The sequence below is a fragment of the Haliotis cracherodii genome, unplaced genomic scaffold (assembly GCF_022045235.1).
Source record: "Haliotis cracherodii isolate W230 unplaced genomic scaffold, xgHalCrac1.p SCAF_4, whole genome shotgun sequence".
Taxonomy (NCBI): Eukaryota; Metazoa; Mollusca; class Gastropoda; order Lepetellida; family Haliotidae; genus Haliotis; species Haliotis cracherodii.
In genome coordinates this window covers 53659994-53683664 of record NW_027266297.1, presented here as the reverse complement: position 1 = coordinate 53683664, position 23671 = coordinate 53659994, and the positions used below count along the sequence as shown (strand labels likewise).

At 39.6% G+C, this 23671-nt stretch overlaps 1 protein-coding gene across 1 annotated transcript in view; it reads right to left on the bottom strand.

Moving 5' to 3' along the window:
* The window catches only part of LOC139479020 (uncharacterized), a 79678-nt gene extending 62267 nt beyond the window's left edge, over positions 1–17411 (bottom strand). Inside the window, exons 1-4 of the mRNA XM_071261752.1 lie at positions 17341–17411; positions 17178–17247; positions 16174–16301; positions 6672–6828 (exon numbers count right to left, since the gene is read on the bottom strand). Coding sequence (XP_071117853.1) covers positions 6672–6828; positions 16174–16301; positions 17178–17247; positions 17341–17358 — 373 coding nt within the window. The 5' untranslated portion in view covers positions 17359–17411. The remainder of the gene's footprint in view (positions 1–6671; positions 6829–16173; positions 16302–17177; positions 17248–17340) is intronic.
* Between the last annotated feature and the right edge of the window lie 6260 nt (positions 17412–23671).

The window sequence follows — 23671 nt, the reverse complement described above, 5'->3', positions numbered from 1 at the left end:
ACTAGGTGAGCGCCACTCGTAACACGGCTATCAACCAGTGCACTAGGGTGTGTATTTCTAGTCAGTTCCAGGACGATGGACTGGAATGGATTGCTTCCTGGCATGCTATGGCTGTTGACCAAGGTCTCACACATTAGAAGTCTGTCAGATATCAGGATACCTTTTGCTTTTGTTCAAAATCTGATGTAAGTGCTTGATATAGTACGTAATTTGATCATCTGTAGTTGAACCCACTCTTCATGGCTACTATTTACATCAAGTCTTGGAACGGCAGTTAGAAGAGATACACATAAGTAAGAGAATTACTGTATGTCAATTTCTTTTTTATGAGGAACACAACGCTTGGAGTATGCTTACCAGTGTTCCCGTTTACCAGTAATTACCAGTTTTTTTACCAGTAAAATTAGGCTAAAATAAATTCATGTGACTGTCAGTACCCGTGGACCGGCAGATAAAGTACCTTATAAATCCTTATTGTTTAATATCAGCGATATTCATATAAGTATATTTTTCTAACAAAGTCAGCTTGTCTATTACCATCACCTTGTCTTTATTGTAAGGAAATAACATTTTGTTTTGCTTCCAGGTTAAATATATATTTTGTTGTGACTCAGTCTCGAACCAAAGTATAATATTCAAAAGAAGAGAGAAACTTGTGACTGAACTTTGTGTGAATGATGTGTCAATGAGACTAAGTTACTTCAGAGATGATGTCATTGCATTTGTCAGCGAAGAACATACACTGCATTGAACATGATGTTGAAGGAATTTAAAACCAGGTAATTTTCATATGTTTTTTTATTTGTTGTAACTTGGGGCTGACAAAAATTAGGACGATGTGGTAATTGTTAGAGTTGCCAGTCTACCAGGACTGGCAGATTAAAAAGCCAGTGGGAACACTGGCTTACTCCATCAGGTTTATTCACTTGTTGAAGGGGTAAGCATATACTCCGTAACATTGTCTTCCTCATAATAAAAAAGTTGACATCCACAAATTCTCTCCCTTAAGATGTACATGTTATGACATCAATATTCAGCTTGCCATAAACATGATCCCACTGTGGTTGTTATGCCAACACTTAATTACAACTTTGATGACATAAAAAAGCTAAGATCTATTCCTAAGATGTATTTCAAATACAAAGTTTTCCAATACTCAAACAGAACCTATTGACGTTTCAGAAATCGATAAAACAATTTGAACCATGTTAACAGTTGCCCTTCTTAGAATAAACTAATTGAATTGTCAAAGTAAAACACAAAATTAATACAAGACACAAACCAAAGCATAATGACATTTGCTGGCACAGGTTTGATAGCAAAGTCAAGAGGTTCTAGAGGATGACATGGAACAATCTATTCGTCCAAAGAAAGCCCGCCTCTATTAAGAGATAAGCCATTTGCCAAACCAGCTTTATTACATATTGACAAAATCTGACATTGACAACGGAATTGAAAGAATCAAAGACGACAGGAGTATATTTCGTCTGGCCAGGATCAATGGGCAAGGGCTATATCAGGGCAATAAAGTTCTTGTCTATTGTTGTGATTGTCAGAGGATACAAAAAGCGACATCACGAGGGTGGAACTCCATACAACAGCAGACAGAACACACAACATGGAGAAGCTGGTACCAGATGAGGTGCTGGGTGGCAATAGATCTACTGATCAATGTCACCCTTACAGTCTTATGGACATGGGGTTCAATGAGGCAGCATCTCCAGCTACAATGGTCACTCAAGGTTAATAAGGTGTTCAAGGTTGAAAGTTGTTCAAGTCAGACTAGGGAAACAGAATTCCTTTTTCTTTGATCAACTTTACAATAAATTGAAAAAAATAAATTGTCCCTGAAAATTCTTGACAGAGATTGTTATGCTTCAGAGTGTTGATAAAAAAGAAATAGCCTGCCACAAAACTTACATTGTTGCAAGGTGGTTTTCTTCAAAAAGGATACAGGCTCAAAGTTTTAAGTCAAATAAATCTGGTTTTGAAGCTGTAGCTGAAAAAATATCTTATCTCAATACAAAATCATGCAGTTAAAAATTATCAGATCAGTGAAGGTATTGGGAACAGGTGTGGGCTTCAGTTCATCTACAGTTGTATACAGTCTGACTACTTTTGTGTCATGTAGAGAAAAACCCAATTATTTCTCATGTTGAAACTAAACAAACAACAACAAACTAAATCAGTTTTTACATCTGTCATGGTGTTTCATTTAATCTACAGTAAACTACGATTATAACGAACTCAAAGGGACTACTAATTTTAGTTCGTTATAACCATAGTTCGTTATAAGCATATATACAGCATAACTACAGCAAATAGTCGGGACCAAAAAGTAAGTTCGTTATATCCGTCAGTTCGTTATAAGCGTGTTCGTTATAACCGTAGTTTACTGTACATGAATACCTACATATGGGTATAACTGACAGATGTTGTTTACGACACATACAACCCAGACAACATGGAACAACACTGATTGACGACCTTTAACCTGTCCGTGTGTAATCTAGCACGACCACCTCAATATCAAAGAAATCCACATGTGTTAGTTGCATAGAAATCAGTTAAATACTCCTGTTCATAGCACTTGAATATTCACGAGACTGGCTAATTCCTGTCAACCTGTCAATAGAGATTGGTTTATCATCAGGATTTATGACAAGAAAAACTACTTGAATTGAGAGAGGGCTGTGATCTCCACCTGGGGCCATTCAGAGCATGTAACCTGCTTACATTTGGCAAACTGAAGGTCTAAATTCATTACATACAGACAGAGACCATATCGGTAAATGGTCTCTGATACAGATAAGAACTGAAATAAGACTTGTCTCATCAATGCTCATCAATCACTTGACATGGGTGAGTGAGTGGGATTTGGATGGGTGAGTGAGTGGGATTTGGGTGAGTGAATGGGTAGGATTTTAGAGAATGAGTGAGTGGGATTTGGATGAGTGAGCGGGGTTGTGAAGGGTGAGTGAGTGGGATTTGGATGGGTGAGTGAGTGGGATTTGGATGGGTGAAAGAATGGGATTTGGATGGGTGAGTGAGTGGGATTTGGACGGGTGAGTGAGTGAAACTACATGATTGAGTGAGTGGGTGAGTGAGTGAGTTGTTTTATGCCAAAGTCAGCAGTATTCCAGCTATATCATGGTATCCTGTACATGACTGAGTGCAGCAGCAGACTACAACAGCCAGGATCCATGTCTGCGGGGTACTGGGGCTACACTGGGGTGGGTGCTGTAGCAAGCTGGTTGGGATGCAAGTTACATGTTAATAGTTCTGCTAATAACTGAATGTGATATTCCTTACATAGAGGACAAACATAACACAAATCTATGTATACAGTTTTGTCTACATTTGTACTTAATGATAACAGTTCAGGTGATGGGCAGTTTGTTAACAGCATACTCAGCAATCTTCCAACGACAACATGTCCGCGGACAATAAATAAAGACAAACTAGAGATTTAAACTGTAAGCAATGCTCCATGTTGTCGGGGTATTGTGACATACAATCAGCCAAGTCACTAAGCCTAACCACCAGATCCGTTTAGTTATGAAAGAGATAGGTTGCCCCGGACCTAGTCTAACCTGGAATCCCCACATGGAAGGGGCTTCTTATTGTGTTGAGGACATAATTCCTCATGACGGTAACTTGCCGATTTCATCATGTCTTTGTAAGACTTAATTGAACTATATGACTGCAGATGAAATGGATAAAGGGTATTATGTAACTATCTTAATTAATGAAATATCAAAAAGCTACCAAATAAGTTAATCACCCTTCAACTACCACCATACCTGCTAAATAATCAACCTCAAACATGCCATAACCATCAATAAAAAAAATACTTATTAGATTTTCATCTACATTTCTTTCAAAGACACCAATTTTCAAAAGCTGGGACCAGTGCAAGCCTACTTAGTACAAGAAAGTACAACAAGCCACATAGACTACCAATCTGAACCGACATGCAATACATGTCAGCTGTACAATGCTGTAGCCAACAAAGCATGTTATCACGGTGCTATTGACAAGCTACAGACACCAACATGTACCCAGAAATGCACGATCAAGTGAGACGATTACAGTGTACAAGTGACCTATGACAAGGTGGGGAGATTTGCTGATCAAAGACGTGATTATTGGATGATTGACGGGTGATATTGACCTGCTACTGATGAGATATGTACATCGAGCAATCGAGGAAGACACTACCGGTACCTGTAATTAGTCACAGCGGGCTGGGTGATCACTCACAGATCTCTGGTATATCATACAGGTAAAACATGATAAGGAATATACAACTTATTCTGGACATGTCAACAATAATTCCTGTGATTAAGTGTATGTTTACTGTATGGAATATAACATGAAGCAGATAAGCAAGGAATGCACATACAACACAATAAACATATTCAATATAGGGTTACTGTCTCAATGGTCTCTAAGATTGACCTTACAATGGCTCCAGTGTCATTGAAGTTATTGTCATAGATGTTGATTTTTTGGACAAACCAATGGCTCCATTTCTGAAGGATTAGAAAAACACACAATTCAACTTCAAAATCAAACATCACTTTTTCAGCCTGCTGCTCGGTGATTTTGGCTACCCAATTTTCTTTGGTCCGTCGAAATAAACATAATATTATATATTTATATTCTACTTGGCATGAACTTGTTTGGGTTGACTGCTTTAATGGGGAAAAGTAAATGCTAATACTGTTGTCAGAGCAGTTGTTACTATTTTTACCATGACCTGTATTTTCTTCTCAGTAGGCAATCGTTTCTTCAGAGACAAGATACAATGGATTTGGAGCAATTACTCTTCAAAAGTTAATACTTACATCGTATAGGACTTTTGTTGAATCTGTTTATTTTATATATATTTATTCAAAGTTAGGAAATAAAAAATAAGTTTAAACTATTTCTATTTAATTTTTGAAGTGTGTCTTTTCGCTCCAGTCTGTTGAATCTGTGATTCAAAACAATAAATAAAAGAGTTGCCTGACCATGCTTACTGTTGCATGGAAATTGACTTCTTACATCAAGAAAAGCATAGAGGTTTCCACAAAAGGGACAGATCTGTTAATGCCAGTGTGTGGGAATAATCAAAAGGCATATCCCAACATCACTGAAAACAAGATGACTGGGAATACTGTTTGATGCTGAAGACACCGTCCTCTATACATCATAAAGCTCTGGCAGAGAAGCCAGTCTATGTTTCCAAGCAACCATGTAATGCAACAAGTTGTCACCATTTCAAATTCATTAAAGAATACATTATTTTTTCATTTTTTGTCTGACTATTCATATTTCACATACAGATAATCCATCACACTACAGCACTAGGTGGAGAGGACGCCTGAATGTCGTGGCCTTGCATGCTGTAAATACCAGGCATGTCAGTGTTTGAATTGAGAAAGAAAGCCAAAATATCACTGGCAAATTACATAACTTCAACAAAAATATATTAAGAGGGTTCCGAGATTAGAATGTTATGGTGAAAAAAACATCAAAGACCTCAGGACTCGGTTAATTTCAATACCAACAATGACCTTGTCAGGATTTTGAAAAGGGGGTTCCACTTGAACCATTTATTAATAATTGTACTTTAACAACCAAATCAACATGTTATCATGGTAGAAAATGAGCATACAAAATGTCATGAGCTGTTAACAAGGGGATGGCCACCCCAAGAACTCTCGCTCTGGATCTGCCGATATAATGTCTATCAGTCCCAAAACCTAATGTTTAATGGTTGAAATACTAAAAGAATAATACCAGTAAAAAATACAGTATTTAAACACTATTATTTTTTTGAGATATGACATCACGAGAGCTAGTGACTAATATAGACTAGTTTCTACCACTACCCAGACACTGATCAATACAGACTGATATTTCATTGTGTAGCTGCCACAATATCATACTGGCATGGTTTGTATTACACACTATGAATGCTACTGCAGCTACAATAGTCAGTCTATCATTTAAAAAACCCTAACACTCCCTTGGTAATGCTGACTTGAAGTTCATGGCTATAGTCACTGATCTACGACAGACCCAGACATAACACAGAGGTGCCAACACTTTTAAAGGGAGACTTGCAGTACATGCAGTCCTTATACAGAGGAATGATTCATCAAACTTTGTCAGCAAAAACTGTCTGGTCCGTCATAACATTTCAAGTGCTGAGCCAACACTGTCAGATATGTCATGACATTTTAGATGGTACTGTATGTCAAACAAACACTGTCAGGCATGTCAGGGTATGCCATGTGCAAAAGCAAATGCAAAAAGAACATCAGAAATCCTTTAATCGGTTTCCACAGTTCTAGCAAGCCAGAAAGCATGGGAGTTAAGAGTTAGTGAGATCAATGTAAGTTATTATATGTCAGTCCAGCTATAACATGACAGCCATCATCATTGGAAAACAATTGGAACCCAGGAACAGCACATCATGGCACATCTAAGGGGCACAACTCTGTACCACAAATTGTGGTGCTTACTGGGTCACTGATTTGGATTAGGATGAAATGAGTTTCCCAGACACACCAGAGACAGCTGATCATACCGATACAGAAACAGCCTCCACTGTGTACATTATTTCTCAATAATTTCAAACTGAAAAAAGGGAAAATCATTCAAAATATTCTGATACTTACAATAGGGATCTTTTTCCAGGTGTGGGTTGCCATGGAGACTGAGGTTGAGCATATGAAGATGTCGTATCTTGACCAGTTCCTTCCACGTGAGGTTGTTGCTGGACAGGATGAGAGTCCCAACAGCCAGAAACCTTGACAGCCCATCCAGGCATTGGATCTAGAGGGGAGAGTCAGTATTCACATATCATTATGTTCAAGTTACTTGGACCAAATGCTTTTTGAGGAATCGTATATCATAGGGCAACTACAACGTAATCTACCCGCTCCCTCTAAAACCCCCCACATCACTTATTTCATTTGTGCTTGATAGACAGCCCAGATCAGTTATGTTCTTTCTCTGAAAGAAATAGAAAACAAATGCCTTCCTCTTCACATAGAGTAGGATGGCCAAGGACACCCAACAACATTAAACAGTTTGCTTCCAATTATTGGTACTACATATTTGTATAATTTAGATAATAGCATCCAGTTTTCCTTATCATGCTTATTGCAATATGTTGTTTTAAAGGTGCAAGGTTGGTGCTGGAAACATTCATGATCTCTACATAACTTCATCTTCCCAGGACAAGGGTGTAAACTGACAATAAAAATACAGTTTTCATCTTTACCGAACTAGCCTGGAATTTCCAGTCTTGATCATAGCGCCACCACTGACTACTACAAGTTATGTCCGTTTTAAGTCCCTGCTATTGACCAATCAGATTTCACCTCTCATATCACTTGCATTTGCTTCAAACAAAATGGCGGTGTCCAGTCTGATTGATAATCAAAATCTGTATTGTAATATGGAGTATCTTGATTAAAAATAGGAAAAGATTTGCAATATATCTGTCAGTTTGTGGTACCCAGCCAAAATGTAACTCCGGAATTCCAGCGTAGTTCGGCAAGGGTGGAAACTGGACATTTATTGTCAGTCAACTCTCTTGCCTTGGGAAGATGACATAGCTCATGTTCTTCATGTTTTATGTTTATCTTTGTATTTTGATGAGGAATATATTTCATCTAAATACTTATTACTTGTAGTTGTACATTGACGCTTCCTAATGTTTATTTACCATGTTAGCACATCCACTTAAATCACTGATGTGCACCAACAATTGTGATGCCAGACTGTTCTGAGCTTACTTTCCCAAACTTGTCTTTGGCATTATCAGCTGATTATCATTAGCACATTCTAATGGAATATTGTCAGCTGAGACAGAAAGAATTTTACAACTCGGGTCTAGTGATAAAACATGCAGGGGGCCGATTCCTAGTGTTTCATGCACTGCCCAATGACAAGTTGAAACATCACTAGAGCACATCAATACTCCAGTGTGGTGGTATTGATGGCTACAGCAATGCTTGTATGTAGGGGGTACCAAGAATAAACAAATGAACATGACACTTCCTGTAAAGGACAGGGTATGGTAAAGGCCCTTATAGGTCAAATGGCAAATTTTACTGTTACAGAAATGTGTCTGAAATTGTTAGCTGTTAGGATTATGAGTTATTTGTGTCATTACAGGAGTTTACGAGTCGAATAAGCCTGTACACCTCGAGATCGAAGGTCAATGGGGTACTTTCAGCTCATACAACTCTGTACACCCTGCTACTGTTAAATGAAAAAGTTTATGACTACTGTTCAGAAGGGTTTTTTCTGGGGAGGTACATTTGTGTGATAATATCAGGTCTGCCTTGTGGCTGCCAGTGGGACAGACAAGCAGATGACATCACATAAACACGTTATGTCTGTACAGGCCGGATGAACGCCTTGTATTGGTTTTCACAAGACGATGACTAGCCAATCAGATCGCTAGATTTTATTACAAGTAATGACAAACATTCATATGATAACTTTCAGCAACAAAGCCATAATTTTCTTCTATCATTTGCAAGTTTAGGACGTAAAACATGACGTACCACAAAAACATGGCTAAAGTGCATGAAAGATGATGATTTTTCATGAACTTTTGTAGGAAATCTCAACTGAGACGTTGTATTTCTTAGTAAATGTTCATGATGCTTGTACTTTCATTACCTACACATACATAGGGCAAATCAGCTGGAGCAGAGACGTTCTCATGTTCCCATTTCAGAATGAAAATATCAACTGACAAATTTCACATCAAAATATTGATTACTGATGCCATAGAGAGTGCACAAAACGTATCTCAAAGTAAAAAATAAACTTTGGGTTCATTAATAACCTTTAGGAAATTTCAATGAATGCGTTTACATGTTTATCATAATCATATATAATACTTTACTGAAAATCAGCCTAATTTCAAGGTGTAAACTGTAATAATCACACATGTATTGATATTTGTCTTTCCTGTTCTGATCAGGTATCGGGAGACACAGTGTATTGATGTTTATATAGTCAATGACAGCCTACTGTACAGATCAATGGCTTGCATGTTATTTGATTTTGGCTCAATATTGACTTTCTGTCATAAAGAGGTTCTTCTAGGTCTGAGCTTAGAATTCTTGTTTATTTACAGTTACACATTCAATATTTAAAACAAAATTCATATTACTGGTACATCTTTAATGTTTTGCCCCATGTCTTACCTCAACATTCTCACCATTCTCAAGAAAGGACAAGGTAAACTGTACTTTATGCAACATGTATTGCAGCTGATTTGTATTAAGAGACAATTAAGAAACACCAAGGCCACACAAGTTTTGTCTTTGTTGAATGTGCCCAGAGATAGAAAGCAAGGTAGGAGAGGAACAATTATTTTTAGTGAATTTCTTAAATAAAACTGTTGAAATTAACATTTAACATCGTTAAACATTAAGACAAACAATATTATGTTGAAAAACTATTTCTAATAACACACAATAGTTTTAATTTAATTGTTTTTAATTTGGCAAACTTTATGAAAGGATCATTCATGAAACAAGAAAGTAACTAACACATGACGCTATCTCTAAAATCACACAATTACACACAAAAATATAATTGCTAATTAAAGAAAATCAAACGTGAAGTAACTATTACTTTAACAGGACTTAACACATTACATCAACTGACTTAGAATCACTTTGGCAAATTGTTGTAGTGGTATAAGCAATATAATAGTCTCCACACAATAATATCACACGCGAATTGATTCTGATAAAATATTATTGTAGTGGCCTGTCGACAAACTCAATCTGCTGGCTCGTGGGTAATGCATGCCCTCAGACATGGAGATAAGCACATAATACCCCGCCAGCCCTATTGTCCCCCGAGTCAGCCTTGCTTGGAACGGTAATCTGCTATAACCGTTATGATATATTTTGGGCATAATACTTTACAAGCTACATTCCTTGAGCTATTGTTGCTCTTGACACTCTGGTTTTAGACATTTAGCTAATCTGTTATTTAATCATCTTCAGTACTGGCTTACGTTGAAATGCTAAAGAATATATTTTCAATGTAGTTAATATTGTCCTTTAAGATATATTTCTGTCTTGGCTTACAGACATTTTAACAGATAAATCTGCCACACAGACATCTGTAGATACTATCAGCCCCCACACCCAGGGTAGTACTGTACACAACACAGTCTCAAGTCAGCCCCCACACCCAGGGTAGTACTGTACACAACACAGTCTCAAGTCAGCCCCCACACCCAGGGTAGTACTGTACACAACACAGCCTCAAGTCAGCCCCCACACCCAGGGTAGTACTGTCCACAACACAGTCTCAAGTCAGCCCCCACACCCAGGGTAGTACTGTACACAACACAGCCTCAAGTCAGCCCCCACACCCAGGGTAGTACTGTACACAACACAGTCTCAAGTCAGCCCCCACACCCAGGGTAGTACTGTACACAACACAGCCTCAAGTCAGCCCCCACACCCAGGGCAGTACTGTACACAACACAGCCTCAAGTCAGCCCCCACACCCAGGGTAGTACTGTACACAACACAGCCTCAAGTCAGCCCCCACACCCAGGGCAGTACTGTACACAACACAGCCTCAAGTCAGCCCCCAAACCCAGGGTAGTACTGTACACAACACAGCCTCAAGTCAGCCCCCAAACCCAGGGTAGTACTGTACACAACACAGCCACAAGTCAGCCCCCAAACCCAGGGTAGTACTGTACACAACACAGCCTCAAGTCAGCCCCCACACCCAGGGTAGTACTGTACACAACACAGCCACAAGTCAGCCCCCAAACCCAGGGTAGTACTGTACACAACACAGCCACAAGTCAGCCCCCACACCCAGGGCAGTACTGTACACAACACAGCCTCAAGTCAGCCCCCACACCCAGGGTAGTACTGTACACAACACAGCCTCAAGTCAGCCCCCAAACCCAGGGTAGTACTGTACACAACACAGCCACAAGTCAGCCCCCAAACCCAGGGTAGTACTGTACACAACACAGCCTCAAGTCAGCCCCCACACCCAGGGTAGTACTGTACACAACACAGTCTCAAGTCAGCCCCCACACACAGGGGAGTACTTGTACACAACACAGCCTCAAGTCAGCCCCCACACCCAGGGTAGTACTGTACACAACACAGCCTCAAGTCAGCCCCCACACCCAGGGTAGTACTGTACACAACACAGCCTCAAGTCAGCCCCCACACCCAGGGTAGTACTGTACACAACACAGCCTCAAGTCAGCCCCCACACCCAGGGTAGTACTGTACACAACACAGCCTCAAGTCAGCCCCCACACCCAGGGTAGTACCAGTACTTGTATATAACACAGCCACAAGTCAGTCCCCACACCCAGGGTAGTACTGTACACAACACAGCCTCAAGTCAGCCCCCACACCCAGGGTAGTACCGGTACTTGTACATAACACAGCCACAAGTCAGCCCCCACACCCAGGGTAGTACCGGTACTTGTATATAACACAGCCACAAGTCAGCCCCTACACCCAGGGTAGTAATTAACATAACACAGCCTCAAGTCAGCCCCCACACCCAGGGTAGTACCGGTACTTGTACATAACACAGCCACAAGTCAGTCCCCAAACCCAGGGTAGTACCGGTACTTGTATATAACACAGCCACAAGTCAGCCCCTACACCCAGGGTAGTAATTAACATAACACAGCCTCAAGTCAGCCCCCACACCCAGGGTAGTACCGGTACTTGTACATAACACAGCCACAAGTCAGTCCCCAAACCCAGGGTAGTACCGGTACTTGTATATAACACAGCCACAAGTCAGCCCCTACACCCAGGGTAGTAATTAACATAACACAGCCTCAAGTCAGCCCCCACACCCAGGGTAGTACCGGTACTTGTATATAACACAGCCACAAGTCAGTCCCCACAGCCAGGGTAGTACTGTACATAACACAGCCTCAAGTCAGCCCCCACACCCAGGGTAGTACCGGTACTTGTACATAACACAGCCACAAGTCAGCCCCTCCCACACCCAGGGTAGTACTGTACATAACACAGCCACAAGTCAGCCCCCCCACACCCAGGGTAGTACTGTACATAACATAGCCTCAAGTCAGGCTCAGGCTTAACTGAGGATTTGTTTCGTCACACATTTCATATTGACAACAGTGTACTGTACTTAGCAAACATAGTTAAGGTATGTGTAAAGGTTGGCCACTACAACCAACAGAACTGTAGCCATGTTAATAGCTATGCAATGAACTTCAGATGGTTTATTACATTTATTATTTAGCGATTACAGGTTTATTGAACAGTGATATTTAACATCTATGACTGTGTCAAAATAGAGAAAGAATTCATTGTACGATTTTGTTTACACCAAAATATTATAATAAACTCATTAGGGAGTCATTCCTGGGGTTGTACATTGAATTAAGGCGAGAGTGAGTGGACTTTCATAAGATTGTGAGACCACAGGTCAAGGTATCGACACAAACTTTCAACCTCTAAAATTCTCTTAGCCTGCAAGTGACACATGTAACAAAATTATCATTTTGAGTTCATATCCTACAAAAACGTACTAACGGTGGAATTATTTTGTGTAACATTTAGCAATGTTTAGATGTTTAGATGTATTTTTTGCCAGCAACCAGACGGTAAGGTTACTCAAAGTGAAAACAAGGACAATTTTTGTGACATGCTATCAATCGTGATGTCATAATATAAACACAAACCTACGATGTCATGATATCTGTACAAACATATAATGTCATGATGTCTGCACAAACATATAATGTCATGATATCTGCACAAACATATAATGTCATGATGTCTGTACAAACATATAATGTCTTGATGTCTGCACAAACATATAATGTCATGATGTCTGCACAAACATATAATGTCATGATGTCTGCATAAACATATAATGTCATGATGTCTGCACAAACGTATAATGTCATTATATCTGTACAAACATATAATGTCATGATGTCTGCACAAACATATAATGTCATGATGTCTGCATAAACATATAATGTCATGATGTCTGCACAAACATATAATGTCATGATGTCTGCACAAACATATAATGTCATGAAGTCTGCACAAACATATAATGTTATGATATCTGTACAAACATATAATGTCATGATATCTGTACAAACATATAATGTCTTGATGTCTGTACAAATATATAATGTCATGTCTGCACAAACATATAATGTCATTATATCTGTACAAACATATAATGTCATGATGTCTGTACAAACATATAATGTCTTGATGTCTGCACAAACATATAATGTCATGATGTCTGTATAAACATATAATGTCATGATGTCTGCACAAGCATATAATGTCATTATATCTGTACAAACATATAATGTCATGATGTCTGCAAAAACACATAATGTCATGATGTCTGCACAAACATATAATGTTATGATATCTGTACAAACATATAATGTCATGATGTCTGCACAAACATATAATGTTATGATATCTGTACAAACATATAATGTCATGATATCTGTACAAACATATAATGTCTTGATGTCTGTACAAATATATAATGTCATGTCTGCACAAGCATATAATGTCATGATATCTGTACAAACATATCATGTCTTGATGTCTGCATAAACATATAATGTCTTGATGTCCATACAAACATATAATGTCATGATGTCTGCACAAACATGCTGCAACCATGAATATATACATGTATAACATTTGGACCAGAATTCCATAAACTGCTTTAGAGGCATCATTGCTGGGGTCATTGAAGCAAAGTTGAAGCATGTTGAGATTTGTTAGTTTAGAGAAAATTTGAAACTGTAAATAAAGAACCATGATGGCCAGACCCCAAATAATACCAAGACATTAAGAACCATTAAGTTGGGGAAATCACGAGTTCACGGATTGTAGGTCGAACGGCATAGTAGGCGTGAATGACCCAGATTGATGGGAGGTGCCCCTGGTGATGCTGGTGAGTTCGAGTTAATTGTTTTTTAGAAAGCAGATACAATTTATGGATAACAACTACTATAAATACTGTAACAACTTCTTTAATTCAGTAATTAAAGAAGTCGTTATCCATAAATTGTGTCTACTTTGTCATTCGTCAACTTCAAAGTAATGCCTATCAAACAATGTTTTTTAGAAGCTGGAAACCTATGTTTAGGCACGTTTTCACTTAGCATCAAAAGAAGAATGAGAAATGCATTATGTGAGATAGGATAAGCTTAAAAATTGAAAGTCCTTACTCTTGTATTAAATTCTAACTAGCGTTTGAAAAACTTGGATATTCAACAACTGTTCAAGAAGTTATTTTAAACCCCTAAATCATGTCTGCCATGTCCACCATGCCTTCACCCCAGGCCAGTTACAAACATGATTACATTCAACTGCTATGGCTAGTTGATGGAAGTACTCTGATATCTTGTGTCAACTTTTCCTAATCACAAGGGGAACTCCACATGACAAGAAAATACAATAAATCTCCCTATTCCTTTTGGGAAGACACTCAAAGATAAGATTAAAGACGCTAGCTGATATGAAGTTGAAAATGAGTTACCGTTGTCAATGGCTGTCCTTCAAACCAAAACATGTTAAAGGTGTAAGATCATCATTCTGATTATTTTCATCCCAGTACTAATTGTAAATGCCGACAAGGAAATATAATCCAGAATGTATAATTTCATTGTCCTGTGTCTAAAAGGATGGTTAATAAAAGAAAAGATGGCTCCATACTTAACTATATCCAATCTCCTTAAAATCAGATCTTAGTTCTCGCTACTGATAAACAAAGATCGGAGGACATCTGATTACAAGGGGCACGTCAGACAGGCCTTATGCCAACTTTGAACAACCAGTGGAATGACAGACAAGAAGTCGAGATTAGCCAATCAGAAGGCAGCTTTATCGTGCTTTATGTCACTAGTTTCAAACTGGCTATTCCGCTTCAAAACATATTCTAACAGGAACTTCCAGGAACCAGTATATGGGGAAATAAGCATACCCACAAAACAAGCTTTCCCTGTACAGAAGTATGGGTATTATGGTGTAACAAAATTATTAACATCATGATCATGGGTGAGTGAGTGAATATGGTTTTATGCCGCTTTTAGCAATATTCCAGACATCATGGCGTGGGACACAAGGAATGGGCTTCACACATTGTACCCATGTGGGGAATCAAACCTGGGTCTTCTGAGTAATGAGGGAATGCTTTAACCACTAGGTCACCCCACCGCCCCGACATCATGATCATGATTATTGGTGCTGCATGTAAATGAATTAGGGTTGCTTTGCTATGGTATACAATTTTTAAAAACAAATCAAAATAAATGAGGGAATGTGTAGAAAAAAGTTAAACTTGATAAATATCATGGTGCCTTAGGCAAGTTGACTAAAATATCAAATGGACCAGTGAGGTGAGTGGACACTTTTAAAACAGACAACTTGGATTCAAGTCAGTTTTCTTATACTGTATCTTATTATAAAATTACTAAAAGCAAAATAGATAAAAAATATTATGAACTGTTAAAGTCAGGATTCTCTTGGTGAAGCTGTCAGGGGGATAAACGAATTAAAAAAACCTTTGGGTTAATCTGAGGTTATATCCTTACAAACAAAATATTTCTGAAAGGAGTACATATTCATTCAAACAGCACTTTTATATTTCTAGTTTGAAAAATTTAGTGGGGCAAATATGTTTAGCTGTTCTAATGGACAATTTTCATGATTTGTATGTCTTATTTTTCATATAACAATTAAACATGACTTTAAAAAATAAAAACCCTTTGTTATTCAACAAACAATTGAAAAAATATATATAATACATAATATAATAGGAGATATGGATTTTCTTGTCAAAAGTTTTTTCTCTTATTGGACATCTTCACAAGCATAACGTTAAATGTGTGGTACAGCCATGACTTTTTTGGTCACAAGACGAGATAAATATGTACTTAGACAAAAGAAAAAAGACTGTTCTTTATTTCTTATGTATTATCTTAACCATACTGTAAATGATATGAACAGAGAATAGTTTTTGACATAAGGGTTACTTCTTTTGAGTGAAATAATGTTATTTCACTTGAATGAAGCATCAATTAATATTTCAGATAAACACAGGTTTTCATCACTGAATACATACCTTGTTATTACTGAAGTCCAAATGCCACAAATGAGTACAACACTCCAAGTTAGAAACTTCACAAATATTATTTCCTCTTAGCTTGAGTGTCTGGAGCTCGGGGCAACTACTCAGTTTCTCGATGGATACTGTGGAAGGAAATTTCAAACTTAGGAAAGAAGATCAAGATGTACTTGAGGCTTCAATTCAAATTAAACATATTGAAACAAAATTCTTGTTATCATGTCCCCAAACTCAAATCATTTTTTTTAATAAAGTCCATTTTTTTTGCCTTTTGATCTGCATGGGCGTAGCCAAATGAGGTCACATGGTTCATTAAAGCAAAGTTTAGTTTTATTGTAACATACCAAAGAAACAAAGAAATAAAAAGTCCTCAAATCCTCCCTCATGAGAAACACTAAATAAAATACATTACTTAAATATTATTTTTTATGAGGTTCCTCTTTTGGACAAACAAATAACTGCATTTATAACGAGATTTAATTAGTCACATTGTACTCTGAATACATTTGAAGGAAAGCTTCCGCCTGTATCCCCCCTCCAAATGTTAAATAAATAAACTGTCATATTGCAATCTTTTTAAATATATATACTTTTGAGGGGGTAGGATATTGGCAGAAGTCTTACGGGTTTGAATACCAACACTTCTCAAGTCTTTTCATATTTGAATTAATTAAACCTAAAAAAACAAATGACCATTTCGAACTAAGTACGGAGATGCTTAAAAAAAATTATATACGACCTACCAGAAATGAAATTAATCATTCACAAATGTCAAAATGATAGATCACATCAAAACTGAACAAATTAAAATAGAATTTATGTTTTTTCAGAGCGTCAGATCCTGAATTATAACAGTTAGATCTAGTTTAGAATGTTTGGAAATACTCTTAATCGTCTTCATTCTTTGTGTAACAACCATAGTCAACAAACACTACTCAAATCATTATAAAATTCACGGTAGCTAGAGGCGAGAGACACATGTGGGAAGTTTGTTTACATACCCAACCCGAGTTGTGACAAGTCCAAGTACTCCAGAGAAGGTAGCGGCCCCGTCGCTTTAGAGCGCAGCAACTGCAATTACAAAGAGTTCACTAGTATAAATATGAAGGACTTTTAGAGAGGAAAGGGTAACTTTTGCATGAAAATCAAGAAAATCGCCCTTACTGCTGTTGTTATTTTCATGGTTACGCCATAGCTAGAGAAACACGACACCCGATTAACGGAGTGACAGCGGCATACTGTCAGACTGTTCACGCAGTTGTCAGACTACGCCAAGAAAACATGTTCTCTTGACACGTTTCGATATATTTGGAAGTCAATCTCAAATAGATATTAAATGCATGAAAATGGTATAATTGTACTGTTTCGTGAATATCATGTAAATTCCATTACGTGTTTGTTTGTTTAACCATGAATTTAGTTATTTCCTATTAATACGCGTGTGACCCAGGATTAGCGAGGTCATGTTTTGTATAGGGCAATCTCCACATGGTTGCAAAGTATTTCAAGAGTGCTTCAATAAATATAACATGACTTTGACACATATTGATTTAATATATATTATACCCCGATAGTTTGTGGTATTACGGACAATTGCTTGTCTTAGAAAGTAAACAGAATATACCTCTCCCCCTCACCTCCTCACCCCACCCCACCCCAGCCTAATGACAAAACGAACGCCCATACACCCCCCCCTAAAAAAACAAACAAACAAACAAACAAACAAAAACAAACCCAACAACAACAACAACAACAACAACAAAACAACTACCAAAAAAAAACAGAACAAAGAAAACCAAACAACAACAACAAAACAAACAACAACAACACACACACACACACACACACACACACACACACACACACAACCAACAACTTCAAGCGTCATTTGAGATTATTTGGCATGGAGTCTCCAAAATGCTGGTCGCTGTAAGGCTGAAATAATGCCGATGCGACGTTGAATTCGTCGGCCTTAAACTTTAACACACTTTGTGCACAATTTACACAATGAACACATCTGTGGAATAATTTTTGTTGTTATTTGAGATTATCTTTTAGAACCAAGGATAGGCGAAACCGAAAAAGGATTTTGAGGGAGGTGGTGGTTGAGTTTGTATATTACGATGACAACACCTGAAAGTTAATAACATCTAGGGCCGTGTTATATCAAATATGAAAATGTATCCTGACATGTCATTACGACAATAAAGAATCTTTAAACGCTTTCTATTTAAAGTTGTAATAAAACTACCATCACAGAGCTTAACATGTGCATATGTTTGTTAAACCTCTGCAGAAAGCTAGTTCTGACTTATCCTAAGACATAAAAAAAACCCTGTAAATCGGTTCCCAATCGCATTAACATGTTGAAAAGAGAGGTCACCGCAAGTTGTCAGAATAAGACTCGGAGAAGCAGCAGTAAAATACTTCAGTAGTCCCACTGTCTCTGCATCTGTCTCGGGGAAACGGTAACTACAAAAAGGCGCGTTGAGGTTTAATGATGCGTTCAAGATTATTGCACTTATATAGCGACGTACATGTACACGTGTGCGTGTGTGTGTAGCTGCTTATCCTTGTCCAGACTAATGGCGGTTTTATTTCGTTAGCCTACTGAGATACAACGTCGCAGTTTAACAAGAATATCTCACTCAGACACAGTAAAGTGAGCCGACGAGTGCTTTTTTAGTCCATTGGTGCTATTAAGCAGAGTAACAACAAATACCAGCCTAAAACGTCTTTTGGAATGAAGTGTCCGGGGATCGAACCACCGATTTTCCGCTCTCCGGGCAGACGCTCTATCCCCTTGACCACGGAAGCGGTCGTAGACACAATGACATTCAACATTACTCCCCCAAAACACACAGACGCCAACAATACACCCCCCACCCCAACACAGACGACACACACACACACACACACACACACACACAAACACACACACACACACACACACACACACACACACACACACACACACACACACACACACACACACAGACGCCAACAATACCCCCACCCCCCCACCCCCACCCCACCCCACACACACACACCAACATTACTCCACCAACACATAGATGTCAACATTACTCCCCCAACACCCATATATGCCAACATTATTCCCCCGACACCCACAGACGTCAAAATTACTCCCCCAACACACAGACGACAATATTATTCCCCCCGACACCCACAGACGCCAACATTACCCCCCACCAACACCACACACGGATGCCAACATTACTCCCCCTGCAACCACAGGCGCAAACGTTACTCCCGAATACACACAGACGCAAACATTACTCCCCAACACATACACAGATGCCAACTTTACTCCCCAACACACAGACGCAAACATTACCCCCCACACAGACGCCAACAATATTCCCCCAACACACACAGATGACAACATTACTCCCCCGACACCCACAGACGTCAAAATTACTCCCCCAACACACAGACGACAATATTATTCCCCCCGACACCCACAGACGCCAACATTATTCCCCCAAACACACAAAGACGCCAACATTACTCCCCACTCAAAGACGCCAACATTACTCCCCCCACACAGATATCAACATTACTCCCCCGACAACCACAGACGCCAACATTACTCCCTCAAACAGATATCAACATTACTCCCCCCAACACACATACGCCAACAATACTCCCCGAACACTGTATCTCATCATTCTCATGCACTTTATCTACTCCACATCATATGGGACTCCTTACTCCTTGTTGAATCTTTGTCCGTGCGCTAAGGCGTTATAGCTTAGTAGCACTAGGAGCCGCAGTTCGCTGTGCATAGTTGCGTCCCTTGGTCGTAGCAGGATCAACTAATCGTGGGCTCGAAAGCGCAATCGTATTGAATATGACCCTCAGGTTGTGAGTACTCGTGCTAGTGGTCACCAAAGTGGTAAACATCTACGAGTTGTGTCACTTCAGGCTTTTCTCCCTCACTAAGCGGACACGGTTTGGTATAAACTAAATACTTTACAAAAAGAGCTACATTCACTCACTCACTTTGTCTGCACCGCCTCGTTGTGGACCTATCAGCAGCACCTTGGTCGATCTTTCCACCGCCCAATAGTAGACCTACATATACTACTCAAAGTTTGCTGACGATCACCGCTTTAAAAGGTAATACGTCAAACCGTGTGCATCTGTTGAAATAGCCAAAGAAAGTATTACGTGAAGACATGTTTAATTAACAAAACTCTGTTGTCGTGTGCCACACAATGCCAACAAACAACATGTGACTAATAATCAGTCAGATCACCCGTCAGCTCCCAATACGTGTCAGGATGGTTGCCAAGGGGAAGATTGTTTCGCTCTTCAGTAGGAGCATTGCCGAGAAGGACTAACAAAGTAATGTCTCCAGAGTCAACTAACGTCTTTATGTTGTTCAGTAGACAGTAAAGGGCCGTCTCAGTACTGTGCGAGACTCTGTATGCTGACTGATACTTGTCTGTCAAATCAGATTTTCGTAGCAGTTCAAAGCCAGTAGCGTTCCGCAGGTCATTTTAGAGTGAGGTGGCAGTCACGAAGTGATGACGTCTAGCTGCTGTCAGGTAAAACCTGTCTTCCCGCTGTGTGGTTAAACGCTGTCGACCAACTGCATGTCGCTGGGTGGGTGATACAAACGTTTGGTATCGATTCCATGCTCTGGCCCCCAAAACGGTTACAACGTGACGTTGTGTAGAGACATTTTCCATCATGCCTATGCATCTGTCTAATTATTCGGACGTCAAACAACTTCTTTGACGCTGAGAGGGCATAAGTGCATGAAGTTGTTGCAATCCTCAGTAGCAAATATTGTGCTCTCTGATACTGATGGGCAACAATTCTGCCACGATACATCCAAACAGGTTTTCAAACACCTCGTGCAATCGTGCCCATGACTGCATGCCTGTGTCCATTCATCATGAAATTGTGGTCCTATAGGGGTTACCCAATCATTGTGTATTGGGATATTTCAATCTTTATTTGTTTCTTGATTCTTTTATATTATCAAAACTTTATCCTTAGCAAACTTTCAGTATATTTAATCATATGACAAATGACGCATACCTGCGCCTAGGGTCTGAAGGTTTCTAAAAATTCAGTATCTCTGAATGGCATGGTCAGTGACAGATTTGGGAGAAGAAAATGCTGCTTTGTTCGGAGGTCCTGTCATCAAATAATAGGGCCACATGTCCCAATAACCCTACCTCGCGGAAGTTCTGTTTTATCCTTATGGACGTGAAATGTCAAAATACTCCTGTTTCCGGCGAGGATTAATTTTCTCTCTCCATGGGCTTCACAACCGCGACTAGCTCGAATGTAAACTGGTCAGAAATAGACTCCTGGATATGACATCTTTAAATATTAACGAGAGTGCATTTTGACTTATAAAATATTCCATCTGTTGCTTGAAGAGGTGTGCACATGACCGGATTTTGGCAAGAAACGCTCTACGACGTATTTCAATTTAGATGTTCTATGACGGAGGTGATCCTTGGACCAGACACAGACTTAGGCTGGAATAGAAGGCAAAAACTGACAAGGCTGGCTGGGTGGTCCCTGGTGTTGCTTGCTTGAGGCTGTCAATCCGTGTTCGTCGTCGCATGTCGACTCATTGTGCTGCATGGTGGATCAACTATGTCCCTAATAACCTTGTCTCGTGATAATTAGGACTATTCAGCAACAACTTGGCCAAGGCAATTCTGCTGTATAGGTATGTGCTGTGAGCATCAGAGGCATATAGTCCAGTCAGAGTAAGGTGATGTATTGAGCAAGTGTGACACAGAACTCGGTGTAGCGTTATGGTAGAGGTGGCTTCTTAAAATATAGTTTGTTTCGACCCATCCGCCCCTAATATTTTAAATATTTTTCAGCACTGTTAAGAAACGACTTTTACCGGATGTGGACCTTTTCACATGTCTTGCCTTTCAAAGTGTGTCAGATTCTCGGGGGAACCGAGCTGCCATCAATATTGCCTCGGGATCGTGTCGTCATACTTTGTGCCGCAGAAGGCGTGGCCAAAAGTACGGATGTGACAAAAATTGCGGCACCTTAGGCAACAGGGACATACCTCTAAGGTGCCGCAATTCTCCGTGCGCAGTTGCGTCCCTTTGACGTGCAAGAAACCTTTGATCGTGGGTTCGAATCCCGGTTCGCCCTGATTATGCTTCTAGCTTTGTCGGCACCATACCCGTGCTCGTGGGTTTCACAAAATGTGTAAATGCATCAAGCCGATATAACTGAAATAATGTTCAAAGCGGAGTGAAACGAACTCACTCACTCAAAATTGAAGTCCAGCAAACCAGTCACGTGCACAAGTACATAGAAGGAAACGGGTGGCCTGAACGTAATATTTCAACACACAAAATATGGTATCTCAGGCAAGTTAGACAAGTTTAGGTTGAACAAAACATACTTCTTGACACTAACACCCTTCTTCATGAGATGTTGACCGCCTTCGTGGTCTAGTGGTTGAGCATCCACCTGGGGAGCTGAAGGTTCGGGGTTCGATCCCCGGCCGCGTCATACGAAAAGACCTTAAAATATGGAACTTGTTGTTATCCTGCCTGGCACTCGATATCAAGGGGCTAAAACAAGAACTGGTCAGTATACAGTGTCTGGTTATTCATGTTAAACCTCGGCATGGTATCTCAGTGGGCTAGCACTATAAAATGGGCACTAATCCCGCTTAGTACATGCAGCCACACGTGCATGCGCGTCGCTATATAAATGCAAAAAGCTTGGACGCGACGTCAACCCCATTTCACCTCACCTCATGAGATATTCTCCTGATAGTGGTTCTTTGTGAGTTGTCACTGAAGCACAGACCCTAAAATTTGAGCAATGAAATATGAACAGTGTCTATAAAAACTACATAGAAATCTCCCAGCCCCTACTGTTGACACTTTACATTATGTTGACCTACCGAATACAAAGGTGTTAAGAGTAGAGTATTTCGAAAGTCTTACTTTTTTACCTCAAGCGAACCCGTACGTAATTCTGTGCAGGTAACACCCAAGTCAATGACGCCAGACTGGAAACCAAACAATGTGGCACCTATACCGACAATGACTTCGTTTTTCCTTACCGATACAAATATGCTGGCCGGTAGCTGGAATCAATGTTACATGGGTGAGCCCGGTAACACGCCCACTCCTTCCTGGCTCAAACCTGAAAACTCAAACATGCAGTTCAAATGCAGTGACGGATCAAGGAGGTGTTGCTGGGTTGGTGGTGGTGGTCACCCCCTTTTTTATATGTAAAAAAGAAATCACCCCCCCAATTTTTTTTTTTTTAAATTTAAAAAGTTTTAAAATAATTTTAAAAAATGTGAATACCTGAAATCATAAATGTTGATTAGGTCGTTAAATTAAAAGTAATAATGGTTTACATATCGTTTTGAAGGTGGACTCCTCTCACACACACACACCCCCCCCCTCCCCCCCCCCCCACACCCCCATAACATTACGCTTAATTTGTTGCAACACAA